Genomic DNA, 18,200 nt, shown 5'->3' with positions numbered 1-18,200 from the left:
CTGTGGCTTGCATGCTGCCCTTCCTATAGGTGCAGTACAGACTTGAACTACATTTGCCTGACCCAGGCCTGTGCAAAATGCATATGGAGATGCCTATGAATAAGTAAGCTATTGCCTGTTAACATAAAATCAAAAGTTACTTACTCCGATGTAAATCTGGTGTGATTTCATTGGAGCCAGTGAATGACTCCAGAAGTGTACAGATATGAGAGCAGAATTTGGCCCACAGATTAGAATAAAGATTTCAGGGGATAACACTGCAGTATTTCACCAGTTTTGTTTACAATCCATATTCCTAAAATTCCTGTGTCTAGAGCTACAGGATCATATATGTCAAGACGACACCATGTCAGGGTCAACATTATTTCTGCCCTGTCTGCAGCTGCATGAGGCTATTCAGACACCGCACCACATATGATAAATATATATACACAAACGCTGTCTTAAACAAACGTGTAAGCTTGCACAGCCAAGCACTCAAAAGTTAGGAAATTCCAGAAATGGAAATGCTTGTGCAATCTTAATTCAGCCCCCTATGCATATGCATTATGATACAGTCTTTAAAGACATGATCACATGCCATTTTTGCACAGGCTTCTGTACACAAAATGGATGGCGCTCACTTAACAAGCAGCTATTTAATATTTTGTTTTATCCTCATTGTTCACTGTATGGCCCCAGGTCTTATTTACTGCGCCCTATTGAAACCCTGCTCCGAACACAGAATTATTAATTTCCTCGTGGGCTTTTCAATGGCACTCATCACTATAGTACCTGAGTGCTTCACAAACATTAATTAATTTATTTGCACAACATCCCTGCAAAGTGAGGGGGTGGTGTTATCCACATTTTACATAAGGGGGTTGGGGAGAGAGGGAGGGCTCAGGCACAGAGAGAGTTTGGACAAAAGTATCCACTGATAGTGTGTGCCCAATCTTAGATGCCTAAGATCTGATTTTTTTCAGAGTACTTAGGATGTAGTACTTTATATGTTCAAAGCACAGTTCTCATTGAATTCAGCTGCAGCTGTGAGTGCTCAGCACTCTTGCAAATCAGACCGCAAGGTATAAAGTAAGGCACTCATAAAATGAGGAACACACAATTAGTGATCACCTGGAAAGCTGGGTTTAAGTGACTTGGCCAGCATCACATAGAAAATCTGTAGCAGAGGCAGGGATACACTCTAGTTCTCCAGGACAGCATTCATCTGCCTTAGCCATGGGACCATCCTTTGTCTTCCTGCATTCCCCTGCCGCATTCACTACACACCTTCCAACCGGTGCCTCATATGATCAGACCTCCAGGTCGAGTTCTTCTGGGAAGTTCCCACTGACTCCTTAGACAACTTTGAGAAGTAGTGGATGCTGTCAGGGGTTTTCTTCTTGGTGTCCCCTTCTGGATCCTTGATATTCAAGATTTGACCTCACTCCTATTCCTGTTTTTCCATCTGTTGCCCCACATACTCAACTGCGGCCTGGGCCTAACTCTTCCTCCCCATTAGTTGAGGGGGTAGGTCTTTAGTCTTGAACAGGCCTAGACCCACCTGTCCCAGTCTTGCAAATAAGACATACCTTCCAACCTCTTCAAGAAATGAAGCAGGAGTCCTACAGACAACAGCTTCCTTCACTACACAATCCTAATTTATCTCAGAACAGGTCCATCCCGTTCACTGAATGAGGCAGGGGTCCTTTGGTAAAAACACTATGCGATCATGGAATTAACGACTGTATCACAATGGCTTATGCACCAGGACACTAAATTAAGGCTACCCAGACAACCTTAGTTCTAGCATTTCCTAACTCTTGGGTGTTTGATTTTGCAGCCTTAATAATGTTCTTTTAGCATAGCTTTTTTGTGTAATTTCGTAGGTTTGTAAAAAAGCAAACTGAAGAAATTCCATCATGTGGCATCATATTGACATCCACCAGGTTCATTAGCCGGGTTGGAACCTTTAGATCCACCACACAAACCTCTGCCACTTGAGCTACTGATAGTGGTAGATTGTTATTCTCTGTGTGGATTGCCTTAGAGGGGGAATGGGACACTTTGCCAGTGGACTTCACCGATATTTGCTGATAGCAGAAGAATGATGAGACTCAGGAATCTTGGGTTCCATTCCTGGCTCTGGAGGGGAGTGTTCGCTAGGATGAACTGACTCTTCTGCTCATTCCTCCCCCAGATATTACTCCTTCTGCCCTCTACCCTCCAACCTGTCCCTATCTTCTCTTCCCCACCCTTGGCTTCTCATCCCAGTCCCATTCTCCTAACCTAACCAGTCCTAGGCTCCACTCTTCAAGCTTCTCATACCAGTCCCATTCTTGACAAGTAAAAGGCAAATCCCGGACACAAAGGCCACCCCCTGGTCCAATTTCAAAAGCTTTCTCCAAAGGATAGGTGTTCAGAATTTTTTAACATGGGCAAATCAATGTATTTTTCATTAGCCTTGTTCTTGGAAATAAGTTTCAAAACAATAATTCAGCCTGCAGTTGACAGCCAGCATGGAAAATTTCAGCTGAAAACAGGGTCTTATAATGGGAAGTGTTAAGCAACCTTAATAATAGGCAATGCAACCAACCTCATCTATAGTAGGGCATGGAATGTGTCTTACCATATGTCTGTAAATTAACATGCAAATTTATGGTGCTATAAGTGATTTTAATAACATAATAGTAGAAAATATAGAAAAATCTAATAGTCTGTTTAAATAAGTTAACTGTTTGCACACTGCAGATATACATATGTATCCAACTAACTATTCACTTCTTGGGTAGTCTAGAAAATGCCATTACTGTAAGGTTTAATAAACATGAGTTTTAACTGTTCTTTCCACTTCTAAGAGGCAGGCTGATGTCAACTATGAAAGGGTTAATAAATCAGCTAAAGCAGTAAAATTAAATCTAGTATTTCCTTTCAGTAATTTTCCAGCATACCAGATAACTCTCTGGTTTCTGTTAGTTGATTTTGTATCTCATTAGGGGATTTAATTTCAAAGTTTTCAAACTGCAAATGTCAGTTAAACTGTTTTAAAGTAATTTTGGTTATGGTGAAAATGTATCTGATATATAGATATATATATAAAAGACAGACTTGTCTAGCATGGATTAACATGCCATAAGCTCAAGTCAGATGGGCTCTGATTCAGGAAAGCAGTTATGCGTATGCTGCAGACCATCATTATTCAGGACAGCATTTAACTATGTGCTTAACTTTAATCATGTGCTTAATAAGTCCTACTAACTTGAATGGGGCTTAGGCAGGTTGCTAAAGCATGTAGTTAAGTACTGCCCTGAGTAGGAATACTTTCCTGAATTGGGGTCTTGGCTTGTGTTTTTTCTGATAGTATAAACAGGGGGTGAAATTTTTCTTCAGATCACTGGTCTAGTTTCAGGGCTTGGAGACATTTTCTGGTCCTAAAAGAATGCGTGCCAGTCCCACTAAAATGCCTTTAGCCCTGTCTGGTCACAAGATAACAGATCTTACAGTCACATCATTCTGTTTACAGTCTTGCTTCCTCCCACCCCATCTAGTTCATACTTGTAGTGGTCTCTATCGTGATAAATAAAATAATACAAGACAGTAAATCTCATGGCCCAACTGGACTTGAATCCCAATTTTCTAATGGTATGAAACATTTATTTCTAGCCTTGGTAGAGGGTAGGGATCACAAGACACCAGCCCTTAAAACAGTGCCAGTCTCTCAGTATAGCAGTGTTTTCTTGGCACTGATCCAGGACTGAATACATTCCCTGCAAACTGCTCTCCTCTGGCACAGGGATCATAGTGTCCTAGACTTGAGACCAGCATAATTTAAATTGCTGGCTAAGAGTAAGAAATAACATTTTACAGGACGTGTAATTATAATGGTAAGTATACAAGTGTTCAAAGCGTTGAGAGCTGAGACCTCCTTTTGCTGTAATGGCTACAAAAATATGCCAAATAAACATTAATTTATACATTTTAAAAAATTCTTGACCAAACATGCACCAGCTTTCTCTGAGTAATGGCACAATCTTACCACTACCATCCATAATGACCCTGATTCAGCAAGGTACTTAAGCACATGTGTAGTCTCATTGATTTCATTGGGACTACATCCATGTTTACAGTTTGGCATCAGTTTAGGTATCTTGCTGAACTGAGTCCAAAATGATGTTTAATCACAAAGTTTAGCAACTACAGATCCCACATCCAGAGTCATTTGAAGCATCCAAAGCGCCACAAACATTCCTCTGGCTGAGCTCATGGAGCCCATGAAATTAACATGGTTCAGGCATAACTGAGTCTTCAGAAAAGCATTTCAAGCTGTGAGCACTGGCTTCTACCCGAGCCATGTCACTTCCAAATGGTCTTGTGGGCAGAATGACAATTGGAGATGAAGGTACATGCTAAGACCAATTTCCTAGGAGGCCAACCCTGCAGTTGTTGCTTGCCAGGTCCATAGACACTGCAGTCCTACAAAGTGCTAAAGCCTGCAGTTAACTTTAAATGACACAAAAAAAGGAACATTAAGATAAAAACTGAAAACCGTTTCCTATTTGCTGTATTGTATTTCTTCCCTTTCACAAGCATTATGATAGGAGGGAGTCCACGGTGATTCCAGAGCCCGGACTCCAGCCCGCATCTGAACATCTACACCACAGTTTTATAGTCCCAAAACCACAACCCCCCCGAGCCTGAGTCAGCTGACACAGGCTAGCCACGGGTGTTTATACCCTCAGATGCATTTGAGAATTTTATCCATGATGCTTTGCAGGCAAATAAAAGACAAGGTCCCTGCCACCTGACATTTAAGGATCCAATTTTGGAACTCCTATATCCTAGTTCCGTTGCGGTCATTTGGGACTAAGAATTACTTGTGAGTAAAGGCTGCAGGATCAGGCCCTATAGCCTTAATTTTGTGAAGCATTGAACTCCCTCTGTTTCCACGTATTTCAATAAGGTGCTCAGCACCTTAGCTGATCTGGTTCTAAGTCAGTGAGGCTGCATGGGTATGAATGAGAGCAAAATTTAGCCTCCAGTGTAATTGCAAGATAAAGTAGCAATTAATGTCTTCCTACAAGGCTCTCACTTTACCAGCTTGCTCACTTCACGAGGGATTTCATACCATGAAGGTCACCTGGTATGTGATTTTAAATGACTTGTCATCTGAGAAACTACATGTTGTGCCTGGAGACCATGGTGAGGGACACCTTGGAAATGCCTGATATAGACAGGCAAAAAATTCTCCTTTTTATTCCTTTACTTTGGTTTGGTGTTCGATTTGTAGACAAGCAAAGCAAGCAGGATCTGAAGCATATGCATTAGTCATCTTGAGTTTGCTTCAGAATTCTCCCCCACCCTACACCCCTTGTTCTGAAGGCTTAAGATCTCTTAGCCTTTTCTAAGGGAAATGTTAACTCAAGGCATTACTGCTGTATGACAGGTCATTTTGGAACCCCTAGTGTGGCCTATCAAATGCTCTCCAACGCCATGGGCTAGGGATGCTACATTTCCTGGACTTGTCATTACTGATTAGCGTTAATGAAATGTCAGGGTAACCTTATATAGCTGTTAGAGAATCTACTCTTTGCTTTGTGAAGCCTGTCTAGTTCAAATGGATGGTCTGTCAAGTTGCCTAGCATTAGCAATTATTTTGCAATCAGTGTTAATCAAAGAGATGGGGCAGTAATTACTACAGCATCTAGCATCTTCTCTAAGTTTAAATATAACTAAGATCAAAGCAGTTTCTTTGTGTGATTACATCTTTTACAGATGTATCAAAAACCCTTGTAAAAATAGAGTTGAAGATTTCACTAAATGTAAATTGTTGTTACCATTTATTATTAGTTCATCTTGGGATTTTTTATATATACTGAAAAACTAGAAGTATCAGTCTCTGGTATGGTTACAAGTGTTCTGACAACAGATTGCACCTTTAAATGAACAACTCAGATTTGTGACACTAAAATTTAATAGGGGTGAAAAAAGACCTATCAATCAGAGCAAACTTCACTCGGCCATAATTATTTTTACAACAAAATCAACATTCTTCGTAAATGTTGTCCAGTAAAGACACAGGAAAATTTCTCTGAACTCAAACCATTAATTTCATTATTTGATGATATTCCTCTGAACAGGTAAGAAATTTTGTAAAATGTGAATACTTAGTGATAGCGCCTTTCACGCAGCAGGATCCTAGAGTGGTTTACACTCTGTGAGCCTAAGGTTGCTGTAACTGTTTAGGAATCACTTCACTCATCTCTGTAATGCAGCTATTTCTGGGTTGAAATTGGAAATGGGTAAAACATTGATGTTGGGATCAAGTCCAGCATTCCCCAAACTTCGACTCAGGTCCTGGGTTCCGGTTTGCATCATATTTTTGTTGAAATCCAGTAACCATTTAACAGTGTGTGCAGCAATATAAGTCAGAACAATTTAAGTCAGAAAGTGAATAATAATATATCTGGGTGAAACTACAGAGAGAGGTCCTAACCTTGATCCCACTGAAGTCAATCGCAACACTTCCATTGATTTCCATAGGAGCAAAGTCCAGTCCAGAATGTAATTAGACTGATAAAAGAGAGTTACAGAGACCCACCTACAATATTGACCTGTAGCTTCCCATTGTGGCAGCCTCGTGCTGAGCCAGGTGGAAAAGTACAGTACATCCATCCAGTGTGCAACTGGCTCACATCTAGCTAAAGGCCTGCCGCCATCAAGCCATCTGTTAGAGGTTCGTTTGATGTTATTTCTTCTCATACGCTCCTAGGTCTTTATGGACAATCTGCTCCCTTTCTCACCATGTTACCATCAGTTAAATGCCACTTGGGCCCCACATTTACCTGGCTTGAATTTGTTGACGTCTGAGGTGCTTGTTGATAAAATGATGATGCTGTTTTTACCCACAGCTCTGGTGCCTTTCTAGGCTGATTTCCAAGTTAATGCTTTATACCTTGATGCTCCATTTAGGGCCCTCGTGTTTATCGCTCATGGTGCTGGGGAACACTGCGGCCGCTATGATGACTTAGCCCAGATGCTGACAGGACTTAACTTGTTTGTATTTGCTCATGACCATGGTGAGTATTATAAAAGAAACAGCATGTGACGTATAGCAGATCAGGGCCGTAGCAAGGTGAATGGAGTTAAAACTGTTCAGCAGGAAGAAAAAAAGAAAATCAATTAATTATATACCAGCGTAAAAGGGAAAGAATTGATTAATGCATCATGTAGTACTGCCTGTCTAATCTAGCCTATCAAATGGCCACACCAGTTCCTTGGGTTTTCTCAGCCTTGTCCTTATGGAGCCACCATTTACACTATTTTTATCCTCTCCTTATGGGATTGTCACTGTTGCGCCTTGTCTCTGGTTGTAGTGGGGATTTTTGCCCCTCCCTCTTAGGGTCACCATAGCTACTATCCTGAATCACCCCAAGTTGATGCTGAAATGGCAGTGTGTCTTTCACACTCTCACTGAACCTGAAGGCCTTCCCTCAGGACACAAACAGACAAAGGGTGAGTGACCTCTCTAGCAATCCCCAGGAACTGGGACAGCCCAACAATATTTTAAATGATTTGTTTCCTTGTCCTGCAGCGGTCCCCTCCTGCCTTTTCCTGCACTCACAGCTTGCCATTCTCCTGTCCCTTTAAGCCTTTGTTTTGTTTTTATCATTGCATACAGCTGCCTCTGTGATAGCTGCTATACAAATCAGCAAAATAAATAAATGGGATTGATCAGGGCAGTGGATGAGCAGCAGTGAGGCCAAATTCAGAGATGGGTGGTAGGAGAAGTGGTATGAATCTACGCTGATGTAACTTGGGCCTGGTTTGCACCTAACATTTAGGTTGTCCTAGCTACTTCACTCAGGGCTGTGAAAAATTCAGTGTAGATACTGCTAGGTATCTTTGGCTTTTCTTGACTGAAATCAAGACCATAATTTGTCCTGTAGTCCCCCGCCCCTCTGACACACACTTACTGACGTGTAAATTACATCTCTGTACACATTACCTCTGAATTTAGCCTGAGATGTCTCACAAATCTGACCACTTCAGAGTTTAGGAAATTTGAGATCCAGCAGAGACCCATCTGGTCTTCAAGAACAATGGTAAAACCTCAGCGAGACCCAATATCCACATTCTCCCTTTAGATATGCACTTGAGACTGTCATTGAGTTTCAGCACTGGCATCTCAGAGCAGAAATGGGCCCTAGGTTTCCTTAGGATAGAGATAGTCTGGTAGTCAATTAAATTGTCATATTTTTACAAAGCTGTGATTGTATGAAGAGTGAATGAAACACCACATACAGGGTTGGCTTTAACAACAGGCAAACAGGCAGTTGGCCAGGACAGAAAAATCTTTGCAGACAGTATGGGCCTGTTTCTCCTTTCACTTATACAATTTTAACACCACTGTAACGCCATTACTTTCAATAGACTTCCTTTTGAGTTACACCTGCATAAGTGGGGCTAGTCAGGCTTTATATATGTAGTTATCCAGGTGGAAAGTGTTTCTTTTTCTCACGTGGCATAAAGTTGATGAGAAAGATCATATAGTGTGTTGAGCAGACTCCCTATTGTATGTGAGGCTGCCTCTGTAGCCACCCAGATTTCTGCTATTATTCCACATACGAGCGATGCAGAATTTTAGTGCACACCTAAGTGATTTGTTTGAATGCCAGAGCTGTAAAGATCTGGGCACTCTGGAATGTGGGGCTGTTGTTGCTTTTTTACTTTAGTTCCTTATGCTCCTCACAAGAAAACTTTTAACAAGATTGAAGTAGCAGATTTAAAAAAATAATATTTAATGGGATGGAAATGGAAACAGCAACAAGACACAGCACTTTATAGTGTAAATTTAGTAGGGAGAGAATGCCACATCTTGAGACAGAAAAGGAGCTTTGAAAGCAAAGGTACCTGTCAGGAGTTATTGCACTATATAAAGAGAAGCGTATTCACTCTGTGTCGCCGTGAATATCTTTTAGGCTAGAGAACTGCAAATATTCTTTTATTAACAGAGAACAATTCCATTCTTTTCTTACATTCTTTGAATAGCAGTATCCAAATTAGAGCATCATTATTGACTTTGCAACCGGTAAAGATACTCAGCTAACTAACTGTTCTGAGAGAGACCAAATTTTGTTGGTGAAAGAGACAAGCATTCAAGCCACACTGAGCTCTTCAGAAAAATAAACCCAGAAACTTTGCCATAACATTTTCCATCCATAACAAACAGGTTTATCACATAAAGGACCACAAAAATCAGATACTGGAGACAATGTGGAAAACCTTTCTATATTACAAAGGAACTCTGTTTTTCCTTTTCCTTCAGAAGAGCTCTGTGTAGTTCAAAAGCTTGTCTCTCACCTACAGAAGTTGGTCCAATAAAAGATATTACCTCACCTACCCTGTCTCTTTAATATGGCTACAACAACACTGCAAATAACTGTTCTGAGTCAGGTTATATTATTTGGGCATACTCCCCAGCAGAAGTTTCCAAACACAGTAACAGACTGCTTTAAATGGTAAAAAATGTCCCTTATTGGAAAATTTCCCCAAATTGATGATAACTTAATGCCACAAGAATGCTTAATTCTCCATTACATCTCCCAAAATAGTCAGTCAAACATTACTTTGTTTTGAGCCTACGATAAAGCATGAGAGCATCTGGCAGAAGAAAAACAAAGAGTTCCTTTGTAATATAGAAAGATTTTCTCCATTGTCTCCAGTGTCTGGTTTTTGTGGTCCTTCATGTGATAAACCTGTTTATTATGGATGAAAAATGTTATTTCAAAGTTTCTTGGTTTACTCAGGGCATCACAACATGGGGCAGAGTTAAGGTTGTTTGGATGACCTTGCTGTGCATTTCTAGATGTTCATAACATTTGTGTTTCTTTGAAATTTAATCTCTGAATTTAATTTAAATTCTGAATTTCCAGAATTCAGAGTGGTTGGGTTTTGGGGTTGGTTTTTTTGATAGTTGTTTTTGTTTTTAATAACTGCAACATTCTTGTAAGGTTTTTGACCCTTACAGTACTGATTTGTGCTCTCAACCTTCCCTCTCACTTCATGAAGTTATTTTCCAAGTCCTGAAAAGTTTTCTGTGTTGCCTTCAGTTTAATTTAAAAAGAGGAAACCTATTTTTTTGTGAAGCTCTGATGATAGTAAAAAAAAAAAAAAGAATATGTCTACATTGGTTGTCCTGGAAGGTCTTTGATTTATTGGGGACACACTGAAGAATCACTCATCAGCAACAAATTTATGTTGGAGATGTTATGTTTTCTGTGGATTGGGGCGATTGCTGCCTGTTTTGGAGACATGCTTTAGATAGGATGTGATAGCCTTAGGGATCCATGAAACTAAGAGCCAAAGAAAATGAAGCTGAAGGATAGAGAACCTGGCTTCATTTTCACATGCAAAGCACTTTAATTTATTAAAGTTCAAAGTGTTCCATCCACTCTCATTGTAGACCCTATCCTGTTTTGTCTGTTGTGGTGAGTTTTATATTTACTTTGATTGCGTTACATGACCAGAGCCCAAAAGAACTACTATTTCACTTTTATAGATGGGTATCAACTAATAGCAGTTACCACGGTGTTTACATTTTTGTAGATAGCAACAGAATCTTGTATTTACTTATCTCTTATCCCTTTTCAGTATGTTGCAATATTTTTTTCCTTTTACATGGACTTGCTAGTGCTCCTTATGAGTGTAACATAAGTGGCTGTCATTAGGAGGAAGGATGAAATAATCTGCCCCCTCCCTCCATCCCCACTACGGGGAGGTTCCTAGCCACTCGGTTTGCTTAAGCACAATGTCAGTATCCAGTCCCTCGGTGCTTCTCGTCTGTGCAGGTATATTCAGAGCTCCCATAAAGTCTCCCCTTTCTGATGCACAGAATGTGTAGACACCTCCCAGTCTTTCACCCTGCTTTGAAACTTAGAGGACCACCAGGTGAATTGCATGCTCTAAATTATCTGTAAAGTCAGATCAAAATGAAGGGAAAGATGTTGCTCTTGTAGCTTATATAGATTCTTTAGAACTTCCTAACTGAAGTACCCTGCTGCTACTTTGTACGTGGTTTGCTTCTGTGGTGAGTTGGAAGTCCCCTCAGACAGAGATCCACTAATGCTTATGCTTTCCATTAATTTTCTCATCAGATTCCAGACTTGATAAAACTCTTACTTTAAAAAGAAGAAACCAGCTGGAGCTGTAGATTTAAAAATGCATCAAATGTTTGGGATTTTTCAGCAGGGTCGCTGTTTTGTTCTTGCAACTGTTGGTGAGTTGCAAGACCCTTGTTGGTGAGAACAGAAATATTCTATTTGTTCATAGCACTGGGAAGGATTGATCTATAAGGAAAGGTTAAAAGGACTAAATACATACAGGCTGGGGCAGGGGGGCGGAAATGATAGAGTGTCAGTGTTAATAAGAGCAAGGATTAGGGTGGTTCTGCAGGTGAGAAGCAACAGGTCATGTAATAAAAGGAAAGGAAAATGTCTGGCTAGCAACGTTCCCTAATAATAAGGTCAAGCAGACTCCAGTCTGGTCCCACACAGGGATGGTGGAAGCCTGGGCAGGAGTTTAGAGTTGGTTTGGACAAAGCGCTCAGTTCTGCAAGGAACAATCTTGCTATGGTTGTGGGTGAGCTCAGTGAGCCGTAATGGTCTGGTCTGTCTCTGATTTCTATGACTCAAAGACTGCTCAGTAGAAAAAAAAATATTGGCTTCTCTGCAGCAGGAACTTAAATTGCCATGAGGCGCAGTCCTGTATTCCCTCTGACAGTAGCTACTGTAAGATTTTTCATGGGAGGCTGTTTTGAACTCCAGAATGTTACTTGGACATTGCTGGGGGGGGGAGGAAATGTCTTTGTGATCCCAGCTGGGGACAGCTTGTGCCCAGAACTGTTAGGATTCCTGGTACCCAGTGATTTTATTCTCAACAGCACACCATAGAGGGCAACATTGGCAGTGGGCCAAAAGAGGGGGCACAAGGTCTGCAATTATGCAAATCAAGTGGTCTTAACACAGTGCACAAGTGGCATCAAAGGGCTGCAGACCTTGTGTCCTGATCTCGCTTTGTATTTCCCCGCTATCTCCATGCATTCCATCTGTATACAAGTATCAGGGGGTAGCCGTGTTAGTCTGTATCTACAAAAACAACAAGGAGTCTGGTGGCACCTTAAAGACTAACAGATTTATTTGGGCATAAGCTTTCGTGAGTAAAAACCTCACTTCTTATATACAGGTGAAGTTAATTTCACACCCGGATATCTTTCTTTTAATAACTTTACTAATGATTTGATTCTGGAAGGTCTCCAAGTCTACAGAGTCACAGAACTCATTCTCCTTTGTCAGATAGGGTCTATGGCAGGGTCATTTTCTCCTTACTCCCTTACTTTGAGTTGCTGTCTGCATAGTCTGGTAAGAGAAAAGTCTTATGAGCTTCAGGTTAGACTTTTCAGTATAGTCTGAGGGAGAAATAATCTTTATTCTTCAAATTACCTAGACTTGACTTGTCTCTAAATCTTTTATGATCACAGGATCATTTGGGTTGAAAGGGGGCTGCTAATGTGTTATTAATCCAGCCCCTGGGATCAAGGCAGGATGGATTTATGAAACCATAAATGTAAATCGTACCTCTTATAGCTATAAGAACTACAGCATAGAGAGCTTCTTATGAGAGCAATGGTAGTCTGAATATTTCCTCAGCTGCAAAAGCTCTTCGATAATATTTTGAATCTCCAGCCATGTTATTCATTATATGGGAGCCATACAACTCTCCCTGCAATTCACCACTGCAGCTCATCCATCCCCCTCCTTGTAAGTAAAAGAAAGACAGCCAGAAACATTGCTGCGCTCTTGAGAGGGCGGCAATGTTGTCTACTAGCTAGGACATAGAATAGGCAGTCATCCCCAGTTTCATTCCAGTTCTGCCACTGATTCATAGTGCAAGCATAACTTCCTTGAGCCTCACTTTCTCCATCTGTAAGATTAAGATAACAATACTGACCTGCCTCACGGGGGGGGGGGGGGGGGGGAGGCATTCTGCATGATATTTAACATATGTAAAGCAGTTAGAAATCATGGGATGAAAGGTAAACATGGAAAGCATGATCATCGCATGGCTCTAGACTAGATATTACAATAGATCATGCCATTTCTGGTTTGGAGAGCTAGAGACAAAAGGGCCCCTTGGTAATAACCTAGACTAAAATCCCCTGCTATTTGTTAACTCTCAGTTATGGGGACTCAAGCTGTGAAAGCTTAGCAAAGCTCTGAAATCCCCTAGAGCTTGGCTGAAAAGCTCTAAGGGATACATCTTGCCTAGCATGTGGCAAAACCAGCAGCTCCACCCAGGGTCCTTCCCCACCCCATGCAATAGGGTTTCAAGTGCAGTGTAGAGTCCCTATCCAGCAGTTCTTGTAACTGCAAGAGCAAGTGCACCCCTAGCGCAGCTCTGCAGATGCTGACTATTGGATTCCTCCCTCCCCGGCCTGTGTGGAAGCTCTAGGTCTAGCCAAGTGAATGAGGATGGGAGGAGGCAAGGATTTGGCTAACTGATTTTGATTACAGCAGAACCTCAGAGTTACGAACACCAGAGTTACAAAGTGACCAGTCAATCAATCACACACCTCATTTGGAACCAGAAGTATGCAATCAGGCAGCAGCAGAGACCAATAAAATAAAATAAATAAATAAATAAATAAAAAACACAATACAGGACAGTACTGTGTTAATTTTTTTAGTGGTTTACATTTAAGTTTTTAAAAAAAGATTTTGGCAAGATAAGGAAACTGTTTCTGTGCTTGTTTCATTTACATTAAAATGGTTAAACGCAGGATTTTTCTTCTGCATAGTAAAGTTTCAAAGCTGAATTAAGTCAATGTTCAGTTGTAAACTTTTGAAAGAACCATAACATTTTATTCAGCGCTACAAATATTTCTGAGTTATGAACAACCCCCATTCCCCAGGTGTTCGTAACACTGAGGTTCTACTGTATTTAAATATTAATTTTAAAAGTCCAACTTTAAAGTAGAGACTTGACCATGTCAGAGGTGTAAGAATGTCCTTTTCTCAGAACATAGTAGTAGCAGACAAAATTGAAGGAAAAAAAAAAAAAAGTTAAATTAACCAAAGATGATTTTGGAAGCCAGTTGCCTACAGCTGATGAGCTCCGGTCAGAATGAAACCTGTCATGCCTATCTCCAGCTGCTCTGGTAAGTGGGGAACTGGGTTTGTTTGACCCCCAAGCACAATTTAGAATGGACTTTTCTGGTACTTTGTACTTCAGCAACTTTGGACAAATAGAATTATTTATAAATAGCAGAGATGGTCCCAAACAGCCCTCGGATGCCAAGAGAGCCTAGACTTTAGCATTATGTTTCACTCGGCCCAAGCCAGGGCCACACTGGCAATTTGTCAGGAGTCTAAGGCCACGCCTAGTGCTCAATTCCCATTGACTTCAAGGCCTTTTATTTGAATGAAGTGGAGCATATGGCAGCCACCCTCCTCTTTAATACAGTGGTTCAGCCCATAGAGCCCACAGATCCCAGCATGCATTGGGTCCATCTTCTGTGGACATGGAGGTAGCCTCTCCATGTTGCACTTTTATTAAAGAGGTCATCTGCAGGCCACGTTCTAGACCTGCATACCCAGCTTCTTCTGGAGTACGGTTATCTCAATAGTGAATGTGTCTTTTAGCATGAGCAGTGTATAAGATCTGAATATGACCTATCAGGATCATATAATGCAAATTCCCTGCCTACATAGGATTGAGCCCCACAGTGTATTTTACAGTGCTTCCATTTGAAGAAGGTTACTGTAAGACAGAAGGAAAATACTTGATGAGTCATGAAAGCAAATACTTACAGCGTTTCTCATGCTGGAAGAGACCACATATTAATAGAGAAATGCAACTGTGGTTTTTATTTTTGGCTCAACCCCCTGTGAAGTAAGATGCAACAACATTGTCATACCAGGAACCCGTTGGACCACACTGAACTAAAAACCGACAACGAGACAGCATACAGCTGACAGTGCTGGCACAGGCTGCAGTGGAATGCTTACCTTGAAGCATCCAGATTTGGAGCATGGGCATAGATTTACTCAACATGTTTTGCCCCTCCGTTACTTTAGGGAGTGAAGTGAGGATTCACCTCTCAGTCTCCTGTCCAGCTGTTAGACCCAGGGAGTCTGATTCTCCTCTCACTCTGGTGAGAAACTAGGGTCACTCCATGGACTTCAGTGTAGTTACTCCAGAATTACACAGATGTAAATGAGAGGAGAATCAGTCCCAGGGACTGTTTTTCAGTCCAGAAAGATGCAAAATTGCACACCAAGGTTGCATGCAGCGTTACCACAAATGCACATACAACCAAGGGAGTGGAACATGTCAATTAAACATTAACATGTTCTTTTTTAAAAAAAAATCAGAAACAAATTTAGACATACTGTCAGATCTGGCTGGCCTGCCCCGGTGTTCATAGTTAATTGACTCTCAATAATGAACAAAGGAAGAAGTGTCACTAGGTTGTTCTATGAGGTGATGTATTTTCTCAAGAGCTGCTCCCTGGACATAATCACCTTGCTGTTGGTGCTCACACAAGGATGGCCAAAGACTGTAATACCAGATACTATTTAAAAAGGGGGAAACAACAACAGAAGAAACAAAGTACTGTCTTTTTAAGGCACATACCTTTCACCAGAGAGCCCATGGCTGCTGGCTAACTTCCAGACCACACTTCTCAACCTGCCATTGCCCCAATAGGGGGCACACTGCATGACAAAGATCCAGAATGAGGAACACCAAAACATGATTCATGCAGGACACTCAAAGGGATTCCATCTTTCCATGTAAAGAACTCCCTTCAACCCCAGCCCCAGGATTCTTTATATCTGAGATGAATAACTATCAGTCGTAAGATTAAGGGGATACCAAGTTTGTATGGAACACAGGCACCTTTGGGAATAAAATGAGGGAAATTTGAGAGGTGTGGGCCAGAGGGGAACTTGGGCCAAAGGTGAGAGAGCACTGTCAGACCCAGGCAGGCTCGCTCCAGCCAGGGGTAAGCAATATAAAAGGGAACTAAACAGTTGTAATTTAAAGCTTTTCGTGAGGAGTACAGTCAAAGGCATGTTTCTGTGGTCTTCCTGCCTTCTGGTCAAGGAGTCATCTAGGAGTCTCCTAGCCCTGCTCCCTCCTTCCCCTAGGACACTTCCTTCCCATTTACAGAACTGCTTTGATGAACCAGATGGGCGTCCTCTCTTTCCTGCTGGAGCAAATGCCCTGCTCCGTTCTCTTGGGAAGCAGTTAACTCCATCCCTGCCTGACACAGTGTGTGGGTACCTACTTCCCAGCATAGTTCTCACAGGCTCAGACAGGTCATGATTCTCAGAGCCAGGGGCTAAGCCTGAAAAGGGCTGAAGCTCCATTCCATGCTATTGTACCACGTGTGCAGTCAGGAATTGCGCGTTGAGCAGTGTGCCAGAAGGAACTGCCATGACACCACTCATCATGCTCCTAATCCTCAAGTGGAGATTTGCAAGTTACAAAACAGAACACTTGACAGCAGCAAAGGATGCTCAATTTTCTTTTCTAGAGGTTGATTTAATAGGCTTTTAAGTGAAATGTTATAATGCAGCCTTCTCCCCTGAATTGCAATACTACCTTGCCAGTGATACAAATCAAAGGCCAGATTCTGATCCCAGTTACTCTGGTGTAAATCCAGAGAACTCCAGTGAAGTCACTGAGCCTAATTCAACCTCTTACACCAATAGAGACTCTATTGACTTCAGTAAACTTGAGATCACATTCTGAGTCCAAATATGGGAACCCCCCCCCCCCATGTATGTAAATACAGTAGAACCTCAGAGTTTCAAAACATCACAGTCACAGACTCATCAGTCAAACACACACCACATTTGGAACCAGAAGTACACAATCAGGCAGCAACAGAGACCAGAAAAAGAAAATACACTACAGTGCTGTGTTAAATAAACTACTAAAAAAAATAAGGGGAAAAGCAGCATTTTTCTTCTACATAGTGTGGCAAGGCACCTTCTCAGTCTCCCCAGCCTCCACTGCTTTTAGCCCTGGCAAGACAGGTTTGGGTAATATATTCCCTCTTGGTGGCAGAGGGGAAGTCCATTCCTTCTCTCCACCAGTCTTTTTAGCTTCTTTTTCTCCCTTATAGAAGGGAAAGTAGCCTTTCCTCCTGGTGAGGCTCACTGTCTTGCTGCTCCTAACCTCCTGGAAGCAGAACTCCTTCTCTCTCTGCTCCTCTCCCTTCTTCCCCCAGGGGAGGGTTTAAAAAGGTCTCAGGCAGCCCTTAGTTGGAATCAGCTGATCCTAATTAACCTCAGGTAGCTCCCTCTCAGCTGATTCTAATTGATACTCTGGTAACCCCATCTCAGGTGAACCTGATTGACCTGTAGTTACCCCTCCTCAGTTGATAGGGAGGAAGGCCTTTTAACCCTCTGAGACTGATTTCTACCCCGTCCTGTCCCCCCTGCAGCTGTCTGTCCTGAATTTATCACAATAGTAAAGTTTCAAAGCTGTATTAAGTCAATGTTCCGTTGTAAACTTTTGAAAGAACACCCATAACGTTTTGTTTATAGTTATGAACATTTCAGAGTTGTGAACAACCCCCATTCCTGAGGTGATTGTAATGCTGAGGTTCTACTGTACACTGGCTATGACTCTCTTCTCATGTACAACAATATTAATTAGGTGAAACCTACCACTGAAGACATCGCAGATCCACCCACACAAAACTCATGTAAGTGAAAGGAGAAGCAGTTCCATTTAATTTTACAAGTTGTTGGTTTCAGGGAACCTCAACAATGTTGGCGCAAAGAGCTGGGCAAATGCCACAGTGTTGTGTTCTGGAGAGACCCCTTCAAGATGTAAATCAATTCCCATAGCAATTCATGTGCACTGGTGCATATCCAGAACAACTCCACCAAAGTGTCACAGAGAGTAGATTTTTCCCCATAATTTGTAACTGTTCCACATTTTACCATTAGCAAAGTACAGTTGACAGCACCTTGTCATTACATTTTCAACAACCCCCTCCCCGCCCCAAAATAAAACTGCACGGCTAGCTTCAGGAATTCATCTGCATGCTCCCATTAGAAGATGGAAATACAAGAGCCAGATGTTTCTGTTACTGGAGCTGCAGATGATTTAACATCACTAATGTCTGCTTCCCTAGGTTACTGTGCAGA

General features: G+C 41.6%; 1 protein-coding gene across 2 annotated transcripts in view; it reads left to right on the top strand.

Moving 5' to 3' along the window:
- MGLL (monoglyceride lipase) overlaps positions 1–18,200 on the top strand; it is an 88,421-nt gene that overhangs the window by 20,559 nt on the left and 49,662 nt on the right. For both annotated transcript variants that reach the window (XM_054034077.1, XM_054034076.1), the window contains exon 3: positions 6,949–7,055. In XM_054034077.1, coding sequence (XP_053890052.1) covers positions 6,949–7,055 — 107 coding nt within the window. The remainder of the gene's footprint in view (positions 1–6,948; positions 7,056–18,200) is intronic.

Source organism: Malaclemys terrapin, chromosome 7 (assembly GCF_027887155.1).
Source record: "Malaclemys terrapin pileata isolate rMalTer1 chromosome 7, rMalTer1.hap1, whole genome shotgun sequence".
NCBI lineage: Eukaryota > Metazoa > Chordata > Testudines > Emydidae > Malaclemys > Malaclemys terrapin.
This window is presented reverse-complemented; position numbering and strand designations above follow the sequence as displayed.